This window comes from Orcinus orca, chromosome 13, assembly GCF_937001465.1.
Source record: "Orcinus orca chromosome 13, mOrcOrc1.1, whole genome shotgun sequence".
In the NCBI taxonomy this organism is placed as follows: Eukaryota; Metazoa; Chordata; class Mammalia; order Artiodactyla; family Delphinidae; genus Orcinus; species Orcinus orca.
In genome coordinates, this window is record NC_064571.1 from 13539223 (window position 1) to 13554281 (window position 15059).

Sequence of the window (15059 nt, forward strand, 5' to 3'; positions counted from 1 at the left end):
GAAACATCTTGATTGAAGCAAATGCTGGTTAAGGGTCTAACCTGGCACCAGGCAGCAGGCTAGGAGCGTTCCTATCCACTCCTCGTGAACAACTGGAGAATACCAGCCACAGATATCTGGGCCGCAACTGGCAGCCTCAGTGGCGAACAGGTTAAACACTGAATATGCCCATCTTTCCAGTTGCCTAGAACTTCCACACAGAACCCTTGCTGAACAACCTGCTAACTACTGGAAACCTGGAATCTTCAAAGTCCCTGTATCCCTTTCCTGCATAAGCTAATGGCCACAGTAGGGTGTGAGGTCTTCCTGACCTACTACTAAATGAGGGTGGATAAAACCAACAGGGACCTTAGTAACTCACTTGGAACACAGCTATCAAGAGCAGAGAAATGATACATGGACTTCTGAAGTGCTTAGATTTTTAAGGCAATAAAAACAAATAAGACACTACGTGATCATCAGAGGAACTACCTTGAAGGGAGAGCACAAAAACCTCCAAATGCACTATGACATAACACACAGACATAAGAAAAAAGATAAGTTTCCCTCTTTTCAGAGGTGTGAGCCTAATCATCTAGAAATCGTTGTTCCTTAGCAACCAGCTTCAGCCTATCCAATCTGAGATGCGCAGATCTAACTTTTGAAGCTGCGATTATTCTCCAGTAACCCAGTCAGGTCTCGACATGTAGTATAACACTGCTATTCTGCTTCTCTCTCTTCACATGCCATAGGGTAAGGAGCACACCTTTTTAAGAAATTCTCGTATCTTCTCTGTGTCCTTAGCAGCATATATGTGCCAGAGGGCTCCTGGCTTCTCTTTTCCTTCAATAAATCGCTTTATCGTGAGTTCATCAGAATCTCCGTCTTGGATGGTCTTAAGGACTTCTGGAGCAAGAGAGAGCAAACATCAGACCACAACGTCCCAGCTCAGAGAATAAGCCCCACTTTCATGCTCAGCACCCTACCTTCCTCTTGGTCACACTGGCCTTTGGGAATTCCCACATAGACCATGACATTAGCCGCATCAGATACATCTAAGTGAAGATTTGTCGTCCCATATTTCCGATCTTCTGGAGTAATTAATCCTGCAAACAGAAAATGCCTTAAATTTACCGAGACAGCAAAGACTGCCTGAGTCTTTCCCACTCCCTGGAATACGTGGTCACAAAACTTAAAAGCTACCTTTCTAATCATATAAAAGTAATGGAACAATATTTAACATTAAGTTATTTTATCCTTTCAACTGTGGGGAAAAAAGTTCTTATTAAATGTTTATTTGTAAGAATAAAAAACCAGCTCCTAGCACTAGCACTTGTTTCTGGTGATGGGCAAAATGGGTTTCCTCCTGCTGAGAACAACTAAAAATCCTTGATGAAATTATTTTGAAACATATTTTTTTAATGAGTCAATATGCTGGCAAGAAAAGAAAGCCAAACCTAGAAAGCAGGGCTCGGGAACGTACAGTGGACTCTCCTGAGGCTGGATTTGCCAGAAGGATGTTTGCTCAAGCAGGGGAGCTCAAGCTTTGGTTGACACAGACTAGAAGGACTCTGGGGTAAGACGCAAGATGGGGAGTCTAACAGAAACCCCCCTCAGAAACGGGTAAAGCTGGGACCTCAAATGACTATGTACTCAGCGCAAGAAGGAACGCTGCCCACATGTTCCTTGGATCCCTCGACTGCGGAAGAGGTGAGCCTGAGCACGAGGTCCACGCTGGTACTCATAATCCGAGACACTAACCTCTCACCCCAGGAGAAGGCTCATTTGTTCAGCATTCACCCTGAGGCTCGCCAAGCCCTGCGGTTACCTTGGACGCACGTCCTGACATGCAGTCACTGCTTCTTGAATGGGCAGCAGAGCCAAGCATAGCTCGGGTGGGCAAGCCGAGGCTGTTTGCTAACCTGCCAGGCCCTGAAGCAGCCCTGTCTCGTTCGGAGGCCAAGGAACTTCTCTCTGGCTTGCAGGGGCCTGTGGTTTAGGAGCAGCTATACACAGGAGAGGGGACCTTATCATTTCAACCGTGGACCATGGCCCTAGGGCTCTGCTGCACTTTCCTTTCTTTCCAGTTTGCTGAAATATCAGCCCTAGGAGGAGGTAAAGCAACAGATATTGGACAAAAATCATAGGATATATGAGATTTCCTTTAAAATAGTAAAGGAAAAATATAAAGGGAGGAAATAAGGAAACAATTATGGAAAAAGAACCTGAGAGCTGTTGTAACTGGGGGATGAGTATATGGGAAGTCACTGTCCTGGACTCTCACGTTTTCAGTGCATTTGGAAAATTTTCTATAGTACAAAATAAACAAGTAAAATCTGAGAAGAGAAAAAAACAATTAACACGAGAGAAGGCAAACGAATGAAATGAACAGTTATTCACGACAGCACGGAGGAACACCCGGAAGTCTGATTGCATTTATATAAAGCGCAAAGGCAGGTTAAACACTAAAGAATGTTCTGCAGGAACACGAACATACGGTAAAGCTATAAATGTAAGGAAATGATAAACACAAACGTCAGGGTGTTGGTTAACACGGGGCAGGAGGAAGGAGACGGAGCTGGGAGGAGGGAGGAACGGTGAGCAAGTCTCAGAGCCTCGTCAGAAGCCGCTTGCTGGTTTGGCTGTTGCCAAACTGAGTAAAAAGTGTTCCGCAGAAGAGGAAGGAAATGACACCTACCCAGCCGTCAGCCCCAAGTCCAGCCAATCCCAGCTACGGGTGACGGCACACTGATAAAACCAGGCTCTAAACTGAGAGAGCCTGAACTCAGATGGAACCAAAAACAACGGTCCCAGGGAAACGATTCCCAGAAAATAGAAAATCCTGAAACAAAACACACCATGGACTTTTATGAAAAGAACACAAGCTGACACCGTAGGGGCTGCTGGGTGACAGAGCACTGGGGTTGGAGGCTGGGTCAAGCCTAGAAATTAGGAGACTTAAGTCCTCCTCCCAGACCTGCCACTAGATGCCCCTTGGATATCCTGATCAGGTCACCGTCCCCTCTATCGTCCTGAAGTCCTGGTCCCCATGTGTAGTGCTGGTGCTGGAGCTGGAGAGAGGGTGACTGTATGGTCTTTCCAAAGAGCCTTTCACTCTACGTCGTCTGTAGAGGAGTCACAGCTCAGTCACCCAACTTTTGAAAAATGACTGCTCTCTAATGATGTTTATGATAAGGTGCGAGGTGTTTGAAAATGAACACGTTTTCTTTATTTTCAATCCCTAACTGCTTACTCTGAACGGGAACAATTTTGATAGGAAAAGCTATTATAGAGTAACACTGCCCTCTATCTGTTGGTATCTAGGAGGAAAAGAGTTGCTGTCAAGCCATTTAAACCAAGCCGACTATTTATTTTGAGAACTTCTCAAATAACCACTTCTACCCTGTAAAGCTGCATCGTTTCTGTGAGGCATGGATAATCACTCTGCAACATTACACCATTTGCTTTAGTGGAAAAATACTTCCATTTACGTAAATTCATTGCAAATCTTCCCTGTGAACAGAATATGCCCTGAAGTCCCAGCCATCCAGCTTCTTTGAAGGGCTCGGGGGAAGGGAACATCTGGGCATCTAGGCTGTGGCAACTTCCCAAGGTAAACTCCCCTCTTGGAATGTCCTCTGCGCTCACTCCAGGTGCTTCCCCGGGCGACCCCACCAGAACAGAAGAAGTGGGGGGCTGAGGTCCAAGCCCTCCCTCTCCCAACAGCATCTGGAGAACGTGGCAAAGCTGCCAGAAGACTCTGGCCTGCCACCCTCAAGTCTGAGAGACTGGAGTTGGGATCATTATGGGAGGAAGGAAATAAATCGGAGAAATACAATTCCAAGGGTATTTTCAGTACTAGCTTCAGTAGCTAACTACTACCCACCAACACAGAACATTGAATTTAAGAGTAGCAGATGCTGAAACAGCTGGAATGCTAGCAGACTGACCTAAACGTCCGGCAACATTAAAACAATTAATAAAATTACATTCATTCAATTATGTACCATGCAACCGTTAAAAACGATCACACTAAAAACCATTAAGCAACATGTAAAGGTTTTACTGTATAATATTAGGTGTAGGAGAAACTTTTTAAATGGCACGTGCCCTACAACTGCAACTATGAAACGGAAATATACATGCACGTGGCCAAGGAATGAAAGGAAATATGCAAACATGAAGACTACTGCTGTGTTAAGGGTTAGGGTTATAGACGTTTTCCATCTCTCCCTCCCCAAAAATCAATGTTCCAAACATTCTGACTTGCCTTACTTCTGTAATAATTTTTTCAAGTGAGCCATTTCTTCCTTACCATAAGCATTATACATCTTGGGACCCAGATCTGGCCTAACAAAGTAGTTTGGCAGCCTCGAGGCCAAGTTCAGTTTGCCATCTCTCCTTGTGTACTCAGGCAGTGGAATGTTGGCCATCAGATCATCAAACCTAGGATGAGAGAACCACGAATTTGCAAAATAAGCTTGTGTTTCTAATATATCGTGGGATTTGATTTGTTCCTTCTACACCAAAAGGAACAACGAAAATATCTGTGCTCGTGAAGATGGAGATAGCTATCATTAACAACATTTAAGATTAGCATATGAAATCACTTATATGTGGATTCTAAACTATGATACAAATGAACCTATCTATGAAACAGAAACAGAATCAGGGACACAGAGAATAGACTGGTGGTTGCCAAGGGGGAGGGGGTTGGGAAAGTGTAGGAGTGGGAGTTTGGGATTAGCAAATGCAAACTGGTATATATAGGATGGATAAACAACAAGGTCCTACTGTAGAGCACAGGGAACTATATTCAGTATCCTGTGATAAACCATAATGGAAAAGAATATAAAAAAAGAGTGTATAGATATGTATAACTGATTCACTTTGCTGTACGGCAGTAATTAACACAACACTGTAATTCAACCATACTTCAATAAAAAATAAATTAAAAAAACCAATATTTAAGATTAGAATTATAGTGCTTATGAACAAAGACATCTTCTTTCTCTCCTACATCCCACATATATATCAAAATGATCTCGAGGGCTTCCCTGGTGGCGCAGTGGTTGAGAGTCCGCCTGCCGATGCAGGGGACGCGGGTTCGTGCCCCGGTCCGGGAAGATCCCACATGCCGCGGAGCGGCTGGGCCTGTGAGCCATGGCTGCTGAGCCTGTGCGTCCGGAGCCTGTGCTCCGCAACGGGAGAGGCCACAACAGTGAGAGGCCCACGTACCGCAAAAAAAAAAAAAAAAAAAAAGATCTCGAATACTGCAGACAAAAATCTGAGCAACAAATTCCTGATGATAAGTAGTGACACTAAGGGATATATTATTCATTAGTTCTGAGGATTCTCTGCAAGGTTCAAGCTCAATTCAGGAAAATGGATCTAGCAATAATGCTGTCTCGTCTAAAGCAACGGTATCACTGTATTATACCCAACCCTAGCATGTCTGATCTCACTCCTGCCTCCACATCAGTGTGTGCACGTCTGAGTCGGCCTCTTCTCTGGCGGAGCACTACAGGGGAAATGCGTGGAGTTTTCACTAGTGAGCCAGATTTAAAAGTCAGTAACTTCATCTTACCACCTCAAAAGAAGTTTATCCTACCAAGTCAAGGACAGGATCATCTCTCCCCTCCCCATAATCGTACCTGGAGGGCATCATATCTCTAAAATCTTCTCCTGGTGGCCAGTCCTTAAGTTTCAACACCATTGGCTCTTTTTCATTTTTCAAGCGGTCTGCAAGGTAACCGGAATTACTGAATTGCTACTGTTCATAACTTGGAAACAGACCAAAATGGATGGCAAATGAGCACTTTAAGCCTTAACAATGCAAATAAAACTTATCTCTGCAAGATCTTCATAACCTGATACATCTGATATACAAATATTATTTTTCAACATTCCCCTCCTGCAAATGGCCAATTATTTTATTTCTACGGTGCCGAGAAATCCATTCATACCCAGGAAGCAGCAAGGGGTAGCAAACTGAAGATCACCAACTAGTTTGTGTTACAGCCCTGTCTTTTCTAAATGCTTATTCAACTGCTACTCCTTGAGATTTCAGCCACTCCCTTTTGTCTATTCCACATAGGCGGTGTTTTGACAGATCCAATCTCCTCCTATACAGTGTTCTAGAAGAAGTGAGCAGCCCCCCAACTAACGAACAGCAATTTAACAATCAAAGGGCCACAGATTTTAGAAAACCCAGTTTTCTGAGGCCAGCATGAAATAGAAATGACTTACTTTGCTCAGAGAGACTGAAGCTACCTGATGTTCTGTCCAGGGACAGCTAGGGCTAATAGGGCCCACTCTCCCCCGCCTCCCCATCTTCTAGGTGACACGTACAGGGTTTAGTCAGAACTATTTTTTTGTAATAGCACAGTTACCCACTGCAGGTAATGTGAAGGAACTAAGAAACAAGGAGCTCTAATTGAAAAAAATATGTTGACAATTATGATTAACAGCAATGATAACTATTATTTCACTTCTTGCTGTGTTCCAGTCTCTGCTCAAGTGTTTTAACCATTTAGTCCTTATAACTAAATCCAACATCCCAGTGAGATCTGGCACTATTTAATATTTCTACTTTTGGATGAGGAAATTGACATATGCCCGAGGCCATCCAGCTATTGAAATTAATCAGCAGAACTGAAACTGGAACCCAGTTTCAAACCTTATATTCATGAGGACTAACATTTGTATAGCGTCCTGTAGTCAACCGAGTCCCATAACCTAGTTTGAACAGGTGCACACTCCAGGAGACAAGAAACACAGGAAAATACGGGTACAGTGTATGTTCAGGACACCAGTGGCGTCTCAGCATGGGTGGTGTACCGGGGGGTCTGGGCAGCAGAATCATCAGTATGGAAAAGGCAGGCTGCGGTGGACTCTGGGCTGCCGTAACCATTTGCAGGCATGAGGAAGTGTGAGCCCCAGAAAGATGCAATTACCAAGCTCACGTACACAGCAAGTACGTATCAAGAGTCAGGATTTGAACCCAGGCCTAACTGGAGAGCACACTGTAGTACGTGTGGCCCTCGATCCCCTTTCAAAGGACCTGCTGCCCAGACACGGCTTTGGGGTCTGTGTCAGCTGCAGAGAGCTGTCCTGCCAGGTCATGCCCTCCCTGGGGCACCAGCACCTGGAGGCCGAGGGAGGTGAGGGGATGAAGGCCCTGACTTTCCCCACTTCAGCCCAGTCTGAGACAATGAGAGGCGATGCCTGCTACAGAGCTCCCTGCCAGGCTGGCTGAGGCTCCGCTGGCCTCCGCCGCAGCCCGCCCCTCCGCCAGCCCGGTCCTGCTTCCTCCCCCATCTCAGACGCTGATCCCCAGGGAAACACCTTACGTCTGAAACCCAACCTTAACCTCTACGTGTGGAAACCCCCATCATGCCCTACTTAGAGTTAGCTATACCTTTGTTCTAAAGTTCGTTGAAAGTGCGGGCCATAACCTGCAAACGTGGGTAATGGGAAATAAGGAAGCAGGAGATTACAAGGTAAAGATATGTCGTGAAAGAATGAGAATGATAAATGAGCAAAGTTGAATTACTGAGTCTAATAAGAATGAACTGGCCAAGCCCTCCAGTGCGGGTGGGAGCATGAGGCCAGGTGCCTGTGCTGACAAAGGGGTTCTTGCAAACAGTTTACTGACTGGCCAGTGCACGGAAAGGGCCAAGCTCAGCACCAGACACTCAAGCCTCCTTACCACCACCATCCCCCCTCGCCCGGGTGAAGCAGGCAGTGACCCCTCGCCCAGGTGAAGCAGGCAGTGACCCCTCGCCCGGGTGAAGCAGGCAGTGACCCCTCGCCCAGGTGAAGCAGGCAGTGACCCCTCGCCCGGGTGAAGCAGGCAGTGCCCCCTCGCCCAGGTGAAGCAGGCAGTGACCCCTCGCCCAGGTGAAGCAGGCAGTGACCCCTCGCCCAGGTGAAGCAGGCAGTGACCCCGTGCCCAGGTGAAGCAGGCAGTGCCCCCTCGCCCGGGTGAAGCAGGCAGTGCCCCCTCGCCCGGGTGAAGCAGGCAGTGCCCCCTCGCCCAGGTGAAGCAGGCAGTGACCCCTCGCCCAGGTGAAGCAGGCAGTGGCCCCTCGCCCGGGTGAAGCAGGCAGTGACCCCTCGCCCGGGTGAAGCAGGCAGTGCCCCCTCGCCCGGGTGAAGCAGGCAGTGCCCCCTCGCCCGGGTGAAGCAGGCAGTGACCAGGATAACGTGCGTTCAGCGGATTCACGTTGTCTGGCAATTTCAGCTCTACTTATCTTGTTAAACATAATTCAATTTTTTTAAAATAAAGAGGCTATATAAAACCACGAGCTTTGAGTCACAAGCCCTGGCTCTGTGCTCCCCTCCCCTTGGGCACATTTCTGTCACAGGACAGACCTGGAGCCACCTGAAGAAGAGGTGGCTAAAACCTCACTCTCTAAGGAACTACAAAGCAAATCTGCCTCAGTTCAAAAGCATAAACTTTGTAAAAAGAAAGGGGAAGAGAAGATAAGACACTGATTTTAAACTCCAGAGTCACAGAAAATGCTGTCGCTGCCGCTGGAGGGCCACAGACTGCTGCTACTCCCGTGCCCCTGCCTTTCACATCCTCAACCCCCTTAAAAGGTCTTTAATACATACTCGGAACATCTTCAAATCCATCCCAGAAGTCTCCTACTGTGGCTCCTGTGATGATTTCATTGGTTCTGCAATTAACGAGGTCAACTTCCTGATTTCCAAACTCTTTCCTGAAGGATTCTGGTTTCCAAAGTTCAGTGTTCAGTTTATGATGCACTCCTGACACCATCACTGGCTAGGAGGAGAGAACGAAGACTTTAGTTTGAACTCCCCCAGCTCCGTCCCTTCACCCGAGGCAGCCCTTTCTCAAACAGCTGCTGAAGTGTTTCTCTGTGGCTGGTCCCCAGTCTCAGATCCCAAAGTGACAGCTTGGTCCCCTGAGTCACCTGCTACACACACCCCTCAAACTACACCAGTGAGCTTCTAAGAGCAAGGATCACACCTTCCAACTCAGATCCCACTACTCACAGAATACCAATGCCAAGGCCCAGGGCTGGGCAGGGGATGTGAAGCAGAGACAAAGGCAGCGAGAGCGCCCGGTGCAAAGAGGATGCTGCCTCTGGCCTGCAGCTTATTGCTAGCAGGCAGGGATATGGCCCTGGATTGCCACGTCTTTGGTTATCCGAGACAAGCCACAAATCCTGATCTTTATGTGAAAGAGCCTGACTAAAATACTGGCAACAAGTTCAACTTTTAAAAAGCATTGTCTAATCTAAACAGAACATGCTGGTGGACTGTATTCGGTCTGTCATTGTCATCGTGAGCAAATCTCGTTAGAACACAGGACTGACAAAAATAATTTTTTTTTGGTTAAATACATACATTTTTCTATTTGGCAATTCCCCAAGTCCTGGCCTTGTCCAAGAGCAAAGTGTTCCTTTAGTGAGGACTCCATTTGGCCCAGAAGAGAAGACAAAGATCCAGAAAACATAAACGAAAACAAGAAGGCAGAGGAGCAGGTCTGCGAAGCCACGCATCTCCTGAACTATCAACCAAACCTTAAGACTGAACATCACTGCCCTTTGAAAAGCAGGCTCCTTCCCCTGGGAGACTACACACCAGTTCCAGGTTGACACCACATGGCTCAGGGCCACCTAAGGTTGTCTTCAGCACAAGGTTCTAATTCATGGAAGAGGGATGCCTGATTTTTATCCTATTTTGTGTAATCCCCCAAACCCCACCAGCCGTAGTCATATTCCCACTTCTCCTATTGAAGTTTAGCACACAGGAATCACCAAGAGCCCAGAATGCTCTCATCAAAAATCCAAGGATGACTGATTGGAAGCAATCAGAACCTCATCAGAGAATACAGAAGACATGTCTGTGACTCACAGCCACCCTCTGCTCTAACTGTATTCACAGTAAACAATAAGAAGAGATAAAGTATATGCCATTCATAATCCAGGAAGGGGGCGGGGGAGGGTTGTCAGGAGCCTACCAAAGGCACCGAGACGGGGACGTGAAGTGGGTTGGAAAGCAGAGGCCCCGCTTACCTGCCCCTGCTTCCAGCACTCCCTGAACACGTTCCAGTTGCTCTTGTTGTTGGGATCCTGCAGGCACAGCAGGCGACTGTCGCACAGCCAGTAGTGAGGGGTGTCGAAGCCCAGGATGCTGGGCTTAATGGTCAGTCCCTGCGGCCGCTTAGATAAATCGGAGCAGGTCTTATTTTGCACCAAAGAGGCGAAGATGTCATCAAGGATTTTGGGTGTATTCTTGAGTCCATTTTCTGTCTGAATTTGAAAAAAAAAACCACGAGTCTTAAATATGTCATTTCCTACCATCAAAAAACCCATTCCTATTACGGTAGGATGAGCATACATTACATATCCAGGAAAGAAGCTAAGCCACGAAAGAATCTTACTCTCAAAAAGGTTAAGTCCTCTTCTTCTGCCTGACATCACAGCTCTCAGAAGTGGGTACAGGAAAAAGTGTTGACAGGTGAAAATGACCCACCCAGAATTCTGACCATGTGAAGCCCATGTGCCAGTGACACAGCCTCTGTACCCACGAAGGAGAGCATGGGACCCATCCTGCTTTCTATTTCACTTTCTCCCTACTCTAACTCCAATTCATCTTTACGAGGTGGAGTAATAAACAATAAAATAAATGCGTACCTTTCCTGCAGAGGAATTCAAGAGATTTCGGAGGAAACCAGAATTGTTGTTGCTTACAGGTGTCAAAATTGTGCTGTTAAAGGTGTGGAGGACTGTGTTGGATTTGCTCAAGGGGGGTAGGGGTGGAAGGCATTTGATTTCATTCTTTAAAATTGGCATCGTTGGTTGTTTTTCTAAGAACAAATCAAAAACATCCAGATGGAAAAGCATTCTGAAAAGGCAAATCCCTTACGAGCCTTCTACTGACAGAATTACTCTGGAACTTGGTTTTCATTTACTAGAACCCAGAAAACTTAAGAGGATAAATGACATTACTGATTTAGACATGGATTTCCAACTGCTGTTAAAAAAATAAATATCCAATAATATCCAAGGTGATCCTATGGTAAACTGCATTTTTTATTTGTTTGTTCCTGGTATACAAAATACAATTGATTTTTGTAAATTAACATTGTATCTGTCAACCCTGATAGATACGTTTACAAATACAGATTCTCTTAAGACTTTTCCCATGTATAATTAGATTGCTTAAAAGTACCAACAGTTCTATCCCTTTCTTTCCAATCCTAACATCTCTTTGTTTGTTTACCTTACTGACTTAAATGGCTAAAACTTCCAATACAATGTTTAATAAAGGAGTGAAAGCAGGAGTCCTTGTGTCATGCCTGAACACAGAGGGAAACTTAAAAATTACTCAACGAATGAAAAACTTCAATCATAATTTAGGATGTTTGTTGTTAGTTTTATTGTAGAAACTCATTAGATTAAGGACGTTCCCTTCTATTCCTAATTTAAGGGTTTTTTAAAAAAAATTATAAATAGGCTTTGAATTTTACTCTTTTTCTGCATCTCTTCACGTGACTTTCCCCCACTTTTTTTAATGTTAAAACTACAGCTGCATTTCTGAAGCTCTGCTTGGTCACGCTGTATGATTCTTTTATTTATAGTGCTAAATTCTGTTCACTGAGATGTTGTTTAGGATCTTTGGATGAAAGAAACTGATCTGCAATTTTCCTTTCTTTAACACAGCCAGAAAGCAGAATCACCAAAACCCTAATCTAACTACCTGATTCCAAACCCATGTTCTTTATACTGTCATCAAGCATCCTAAGACAACAGCACAGATGAAAAAAATAAAGCTGAAGCCAGGACGTTGCAACTTGGACAAAATAGGAAATACACACAGGGTTAAAGGCAGAAAGGCAAAAACCACTATTAAAACACACACGTCTCAGCCCACTCCATTCTTGCCAGACACAATCTCAACCTTACCTAGAGTTCTATCGTAAGCAGAAGTTCTCTCTCTGGCGCTGCATGTGTGTCAGGTCTCAGGGCGACTACAGGGAACCACTTTCCACTCCACACTACTTCTAACCGCTCTGTTCTCACCGTAACTAAGGCTGCCAGGACCCTCTGGGAACAGACGAAAGTTCTCAGGGAGGCAGGAAACACTCACCCTTGTTTTCCTTGTTGACATTGCCGCTGGTCAGGTCTGCCAGCCAGTTCAAAGGAGATGTGCTGGCTGGACAGGCAGGCTTCACGCTGCTGGCCGGCTTGGACGCAGCCTCCCCACCTACAGCCACGGGCTCCAACACCGAGGGGCTCTGCTGGAGCCCGGCACCAAGAGTCGATTTTTCTCCAACCAAGGAAGTCTGTGGTGAGTGCAGAAGGAGAATTTTGCACAAGCTGAAAAATTACGTTTCCCTTTTCTTACCTTCTCCCCTAACTGCTCACCAGTAAGAGAGAAATATCCAAAACAAAACCACCTAATAGCCCTGGACATCACCACCACTGCAGTAATCTCTCAACAACAGAGCAGAACTATGTAGGAGAGATTTTAATCTTTTAGCTTTTAAGTATTACTAGTAAAAATATAAGATGCAAGTGAAGAATGTAAATACAGCAAGATATCCACCCCCACCCTCGTATCCCCATCTCATGCTTGTTCATGTCCCTATCACTCTGTTCACCATCTTGCTTTGGAACGCCCAGTTTGTGCCCATCTCCCCTGTGAACTCACCCCTGTATCATGAAAAGGCACTCAAAACCCAGTGGCTGAGTGAGTGAACGAATAAATGAGGCAAGGTAGGAAATACAGCTGTGAATTCAGAAGGAAATGGGATGCAGAAAAAAGAAAATGCTCTTTTGATTTAGCATAGTGTAGTAGGCTTTAAAAATTGATGAACGTGGGCTTCCCTGCTGGCGCAGTGGTTGAGAGTCCGCCTGCCGATGCAGGGGACACGGGTTCGTGCCCCGGTCCGGGAAGATCCCACATGCCGCAGAGCGGCTGGGCCCGTGAGCCATGGCCGCTGAGCCTGCGCGTCCGGAGCCTGTGCTCCGCAGCAGGAGAGGCCACAACAGTGAGAGGCCCGCGTACCGCAAAAAAAAAAATTGATGAACAGCCCTAAAAAGAATTCAAAACATAAACTGAACAAGAACAACAAAAACTGGACAGACAGAACACACCACTTATTTTTCTATTACTTAAAAAACTGCCTTGACAACTCAGCTAGTGCGTCTATACATACATAAGAAGGAAAAAGGAGAGTCAAATTCCTGTTGTGGTCCAGGCCCTCACTTTACATGTGATATAATTCTGTGATGCCCAATTACCAGCACTGTTTACTATTCCTCTGTTACTGATGAGGAAGCTGAAGCATATATACATCAGTTCATTTGAGCCAAAGTTATACAACTGTAAAGTGGCAGAAAAAGAATTCAAATTCAGTCCTGACTACAAAGATCAAAACTCTTCTTCCTATGCTGCCTGCAACACCACAGCTTTATGGAAATGTAAAATAATTTCTGATACTAAAAGCAATGTGGGATAATGATTACTGGGGTGAGGAAGAAAAAGGGAGACAGTTGGGGGGTAGATGGGATGGTGAAGGTTAAGGGAATGTCACCAGGAAGAGGCATGTGAGCACCAAGAACATGTACATTTTTTATGTGGAGTGAGAGCTACGTAAAGGTTTGTTTCAGGATTATTTCCTTCAATTCTTCATATATATTATGGGTAAAACATAGTAATTAAAAAATTTGTAAAGCTTATCTGAATAATTTTTACTGTGTAAAACATGAGAAGTTAAAAAACCTATACAAATTTGACAGCAACTTATTAGGTAGACTATAATAGAAAAGGTTTTTGCTTTTTCAAGGAACAAAATTAAAAGCCTACTCAAAGAGGCTACACACGAGGCCCACAAAAATAATGTGAAACTTGAGAATGGGTCTATAAAGTATCAAATGAACCATGAACTATCTCTTTCCACTGACAGCTCTCCCCATGTTCCTTTCAAATATACTACAGGAATCCTTGGGTTATTTGAAAACAGACAGACAACAAGCACAGGATGGTGAATCTAGCATAAACAGTAATACCTGTTTTATGTCTTCCTTTGAGGCTGGCTTTGAAAAGAGTTTGAACTGCCTGTTTGAACAGGGACAATTTGCCTTTATTCCCCATTTTGCTCTTACAGAATGAACAATGTCTCCAACATCATAGAGGGCTAAAAAAAAGGGCACAGGCAAACATCTGAACAAGGATATTAGGTACTTTCAACCTCAACATTACAAAACAAAAGCTTATATTTCTAACAGGATAACTTTTTTTTAGCAGCATTTTTTTTTTTAGGGTGCTTACAACTCCCCCCTTTACGTCCTAAGTATGCCTTGCCCCAAATGTGCCATTTTCTTTCCTTTTACAAAACTATTTACAAGGCCTTTACCAGAAAGTTTGGGGACATTGTTTAATACATTTCTCGACAATTTACGGTACATACTAAAATAAAGTCAGCAAGTGACTGTACTACACAGAGTAAAACCGAACTACCAGCCCCTATGATACCCAAAACACAGGGAAAGGAAAAGCATTGCACCACACAAAATACCTTTTCCAGGAATGATCTGCGTAGGCATGAGGTTCTCTGGTTCGTGTATCTGGCTCTTCACACATCTCAGCCATGAGAAAGTCTTGTAGGCAGCGCCTGCAAATAACTGCTTTGTAGTAATTGCTCTTTATGGACTCTGGTCCCAAAAGTTTCAGAAATCCATCAACCACAAATCAATGAAAGGCTTAATTTAAGAGTATAAGGGGCTTAGAGAAGAGTCAAGTCAGTTCTCACCCTGTTGGCAATTTTTCCTCTTCATCCGATAGCAATCCACACACACTCCAAACCCACACCGAGGACACACCCAGTGCAGGTTGAAGATGGTGGTGTCACACACATCACACATTTCTCGAACACCTTTGACAGCTCGCTTCCAAGCAACCTGTCCTACAAAAATCAATAAATCACTTAGTCTTGGGGACGAGAGGGCTCCTGAAATAAAACATGAAGTGGGAGGGGAGCTGATGCCATTCCTCCCTCTCACTGGAGTTCCCATTAACTGTTCAGCCTCCAGAGCCCA

General features: G+C 45.0%; 1 protein-coding gene and 1 long non-coding RNA gene across 9 annotated transcripts in view; one reads left to right on the forward strand and one right to left on the reverse strand.

Moving 5' to 3' along the window:
- Positions 1-15059, reverse strand: part of KDM3A (lysine demethylase 3A) — a 63842-nt gene that overhangs the window by 2185 nt on the left and 46598 nt on the right. For 5 of the 7 annotated variants that reach the window (XM_033431342.2, XM_033431343.2, XM_012533694.3 and 2 more), the window contains exons 13-23: positions 14774-14926; positions 14540-14635; positions 14031-14158; positions 12106-12301; positions 10650-10822; positions 10029-10265; positions 8599-8770; positions 5634-5721; positions 4295-4425; positions 966-1085; positions 746-885 (exon numbers count right to left, since the gene is read on the reverse strand). In XM_033431342.2, coding sequence (XP_033287233.1) covers positions 746-885; positions 966-1085; positions 4295-4425; positions 5634-5721; positions 8599-8770; positions 10029-10265; positions 10650-10822; positions 12106-12301; positions 14031-14158; positions 14540-14635; positions 14774-14926 — 1634 coding nt within the window. Of the gene's footprint in view, positions 1-745; positions 886-965; positions 1086-2204; positions 2316-4294; positions 4426-5633; positions 5722-8598; positions 8771-10028; positions 10266-10649; positions 10823-12105; positions 12302-14030; positions 14159-14539; positions 14636-14773; positions 14927-15059 lie in introns of those variants that run through there. The other 2 variants (XR_007470815.1, XR_007470814.1) reach the window with 2 other exon arrangements.
- LOC125960800 (uncharacterized) lies at positions 7489-8308 on the forward strand. Of its 2 annotated transcripts, none has more exons than XR_007470821.1 (3): positions 7489-7741; positions 7854-7929; positions 8182-8308. It is a non-coding gene; the product is annotated as an uncharacterized LOC125960800 (long non-coding RNA). The 2 variants fall into 2 exon arrangements; XR_007470822.1 differs by having other exon boundaries at positions 7730-7797.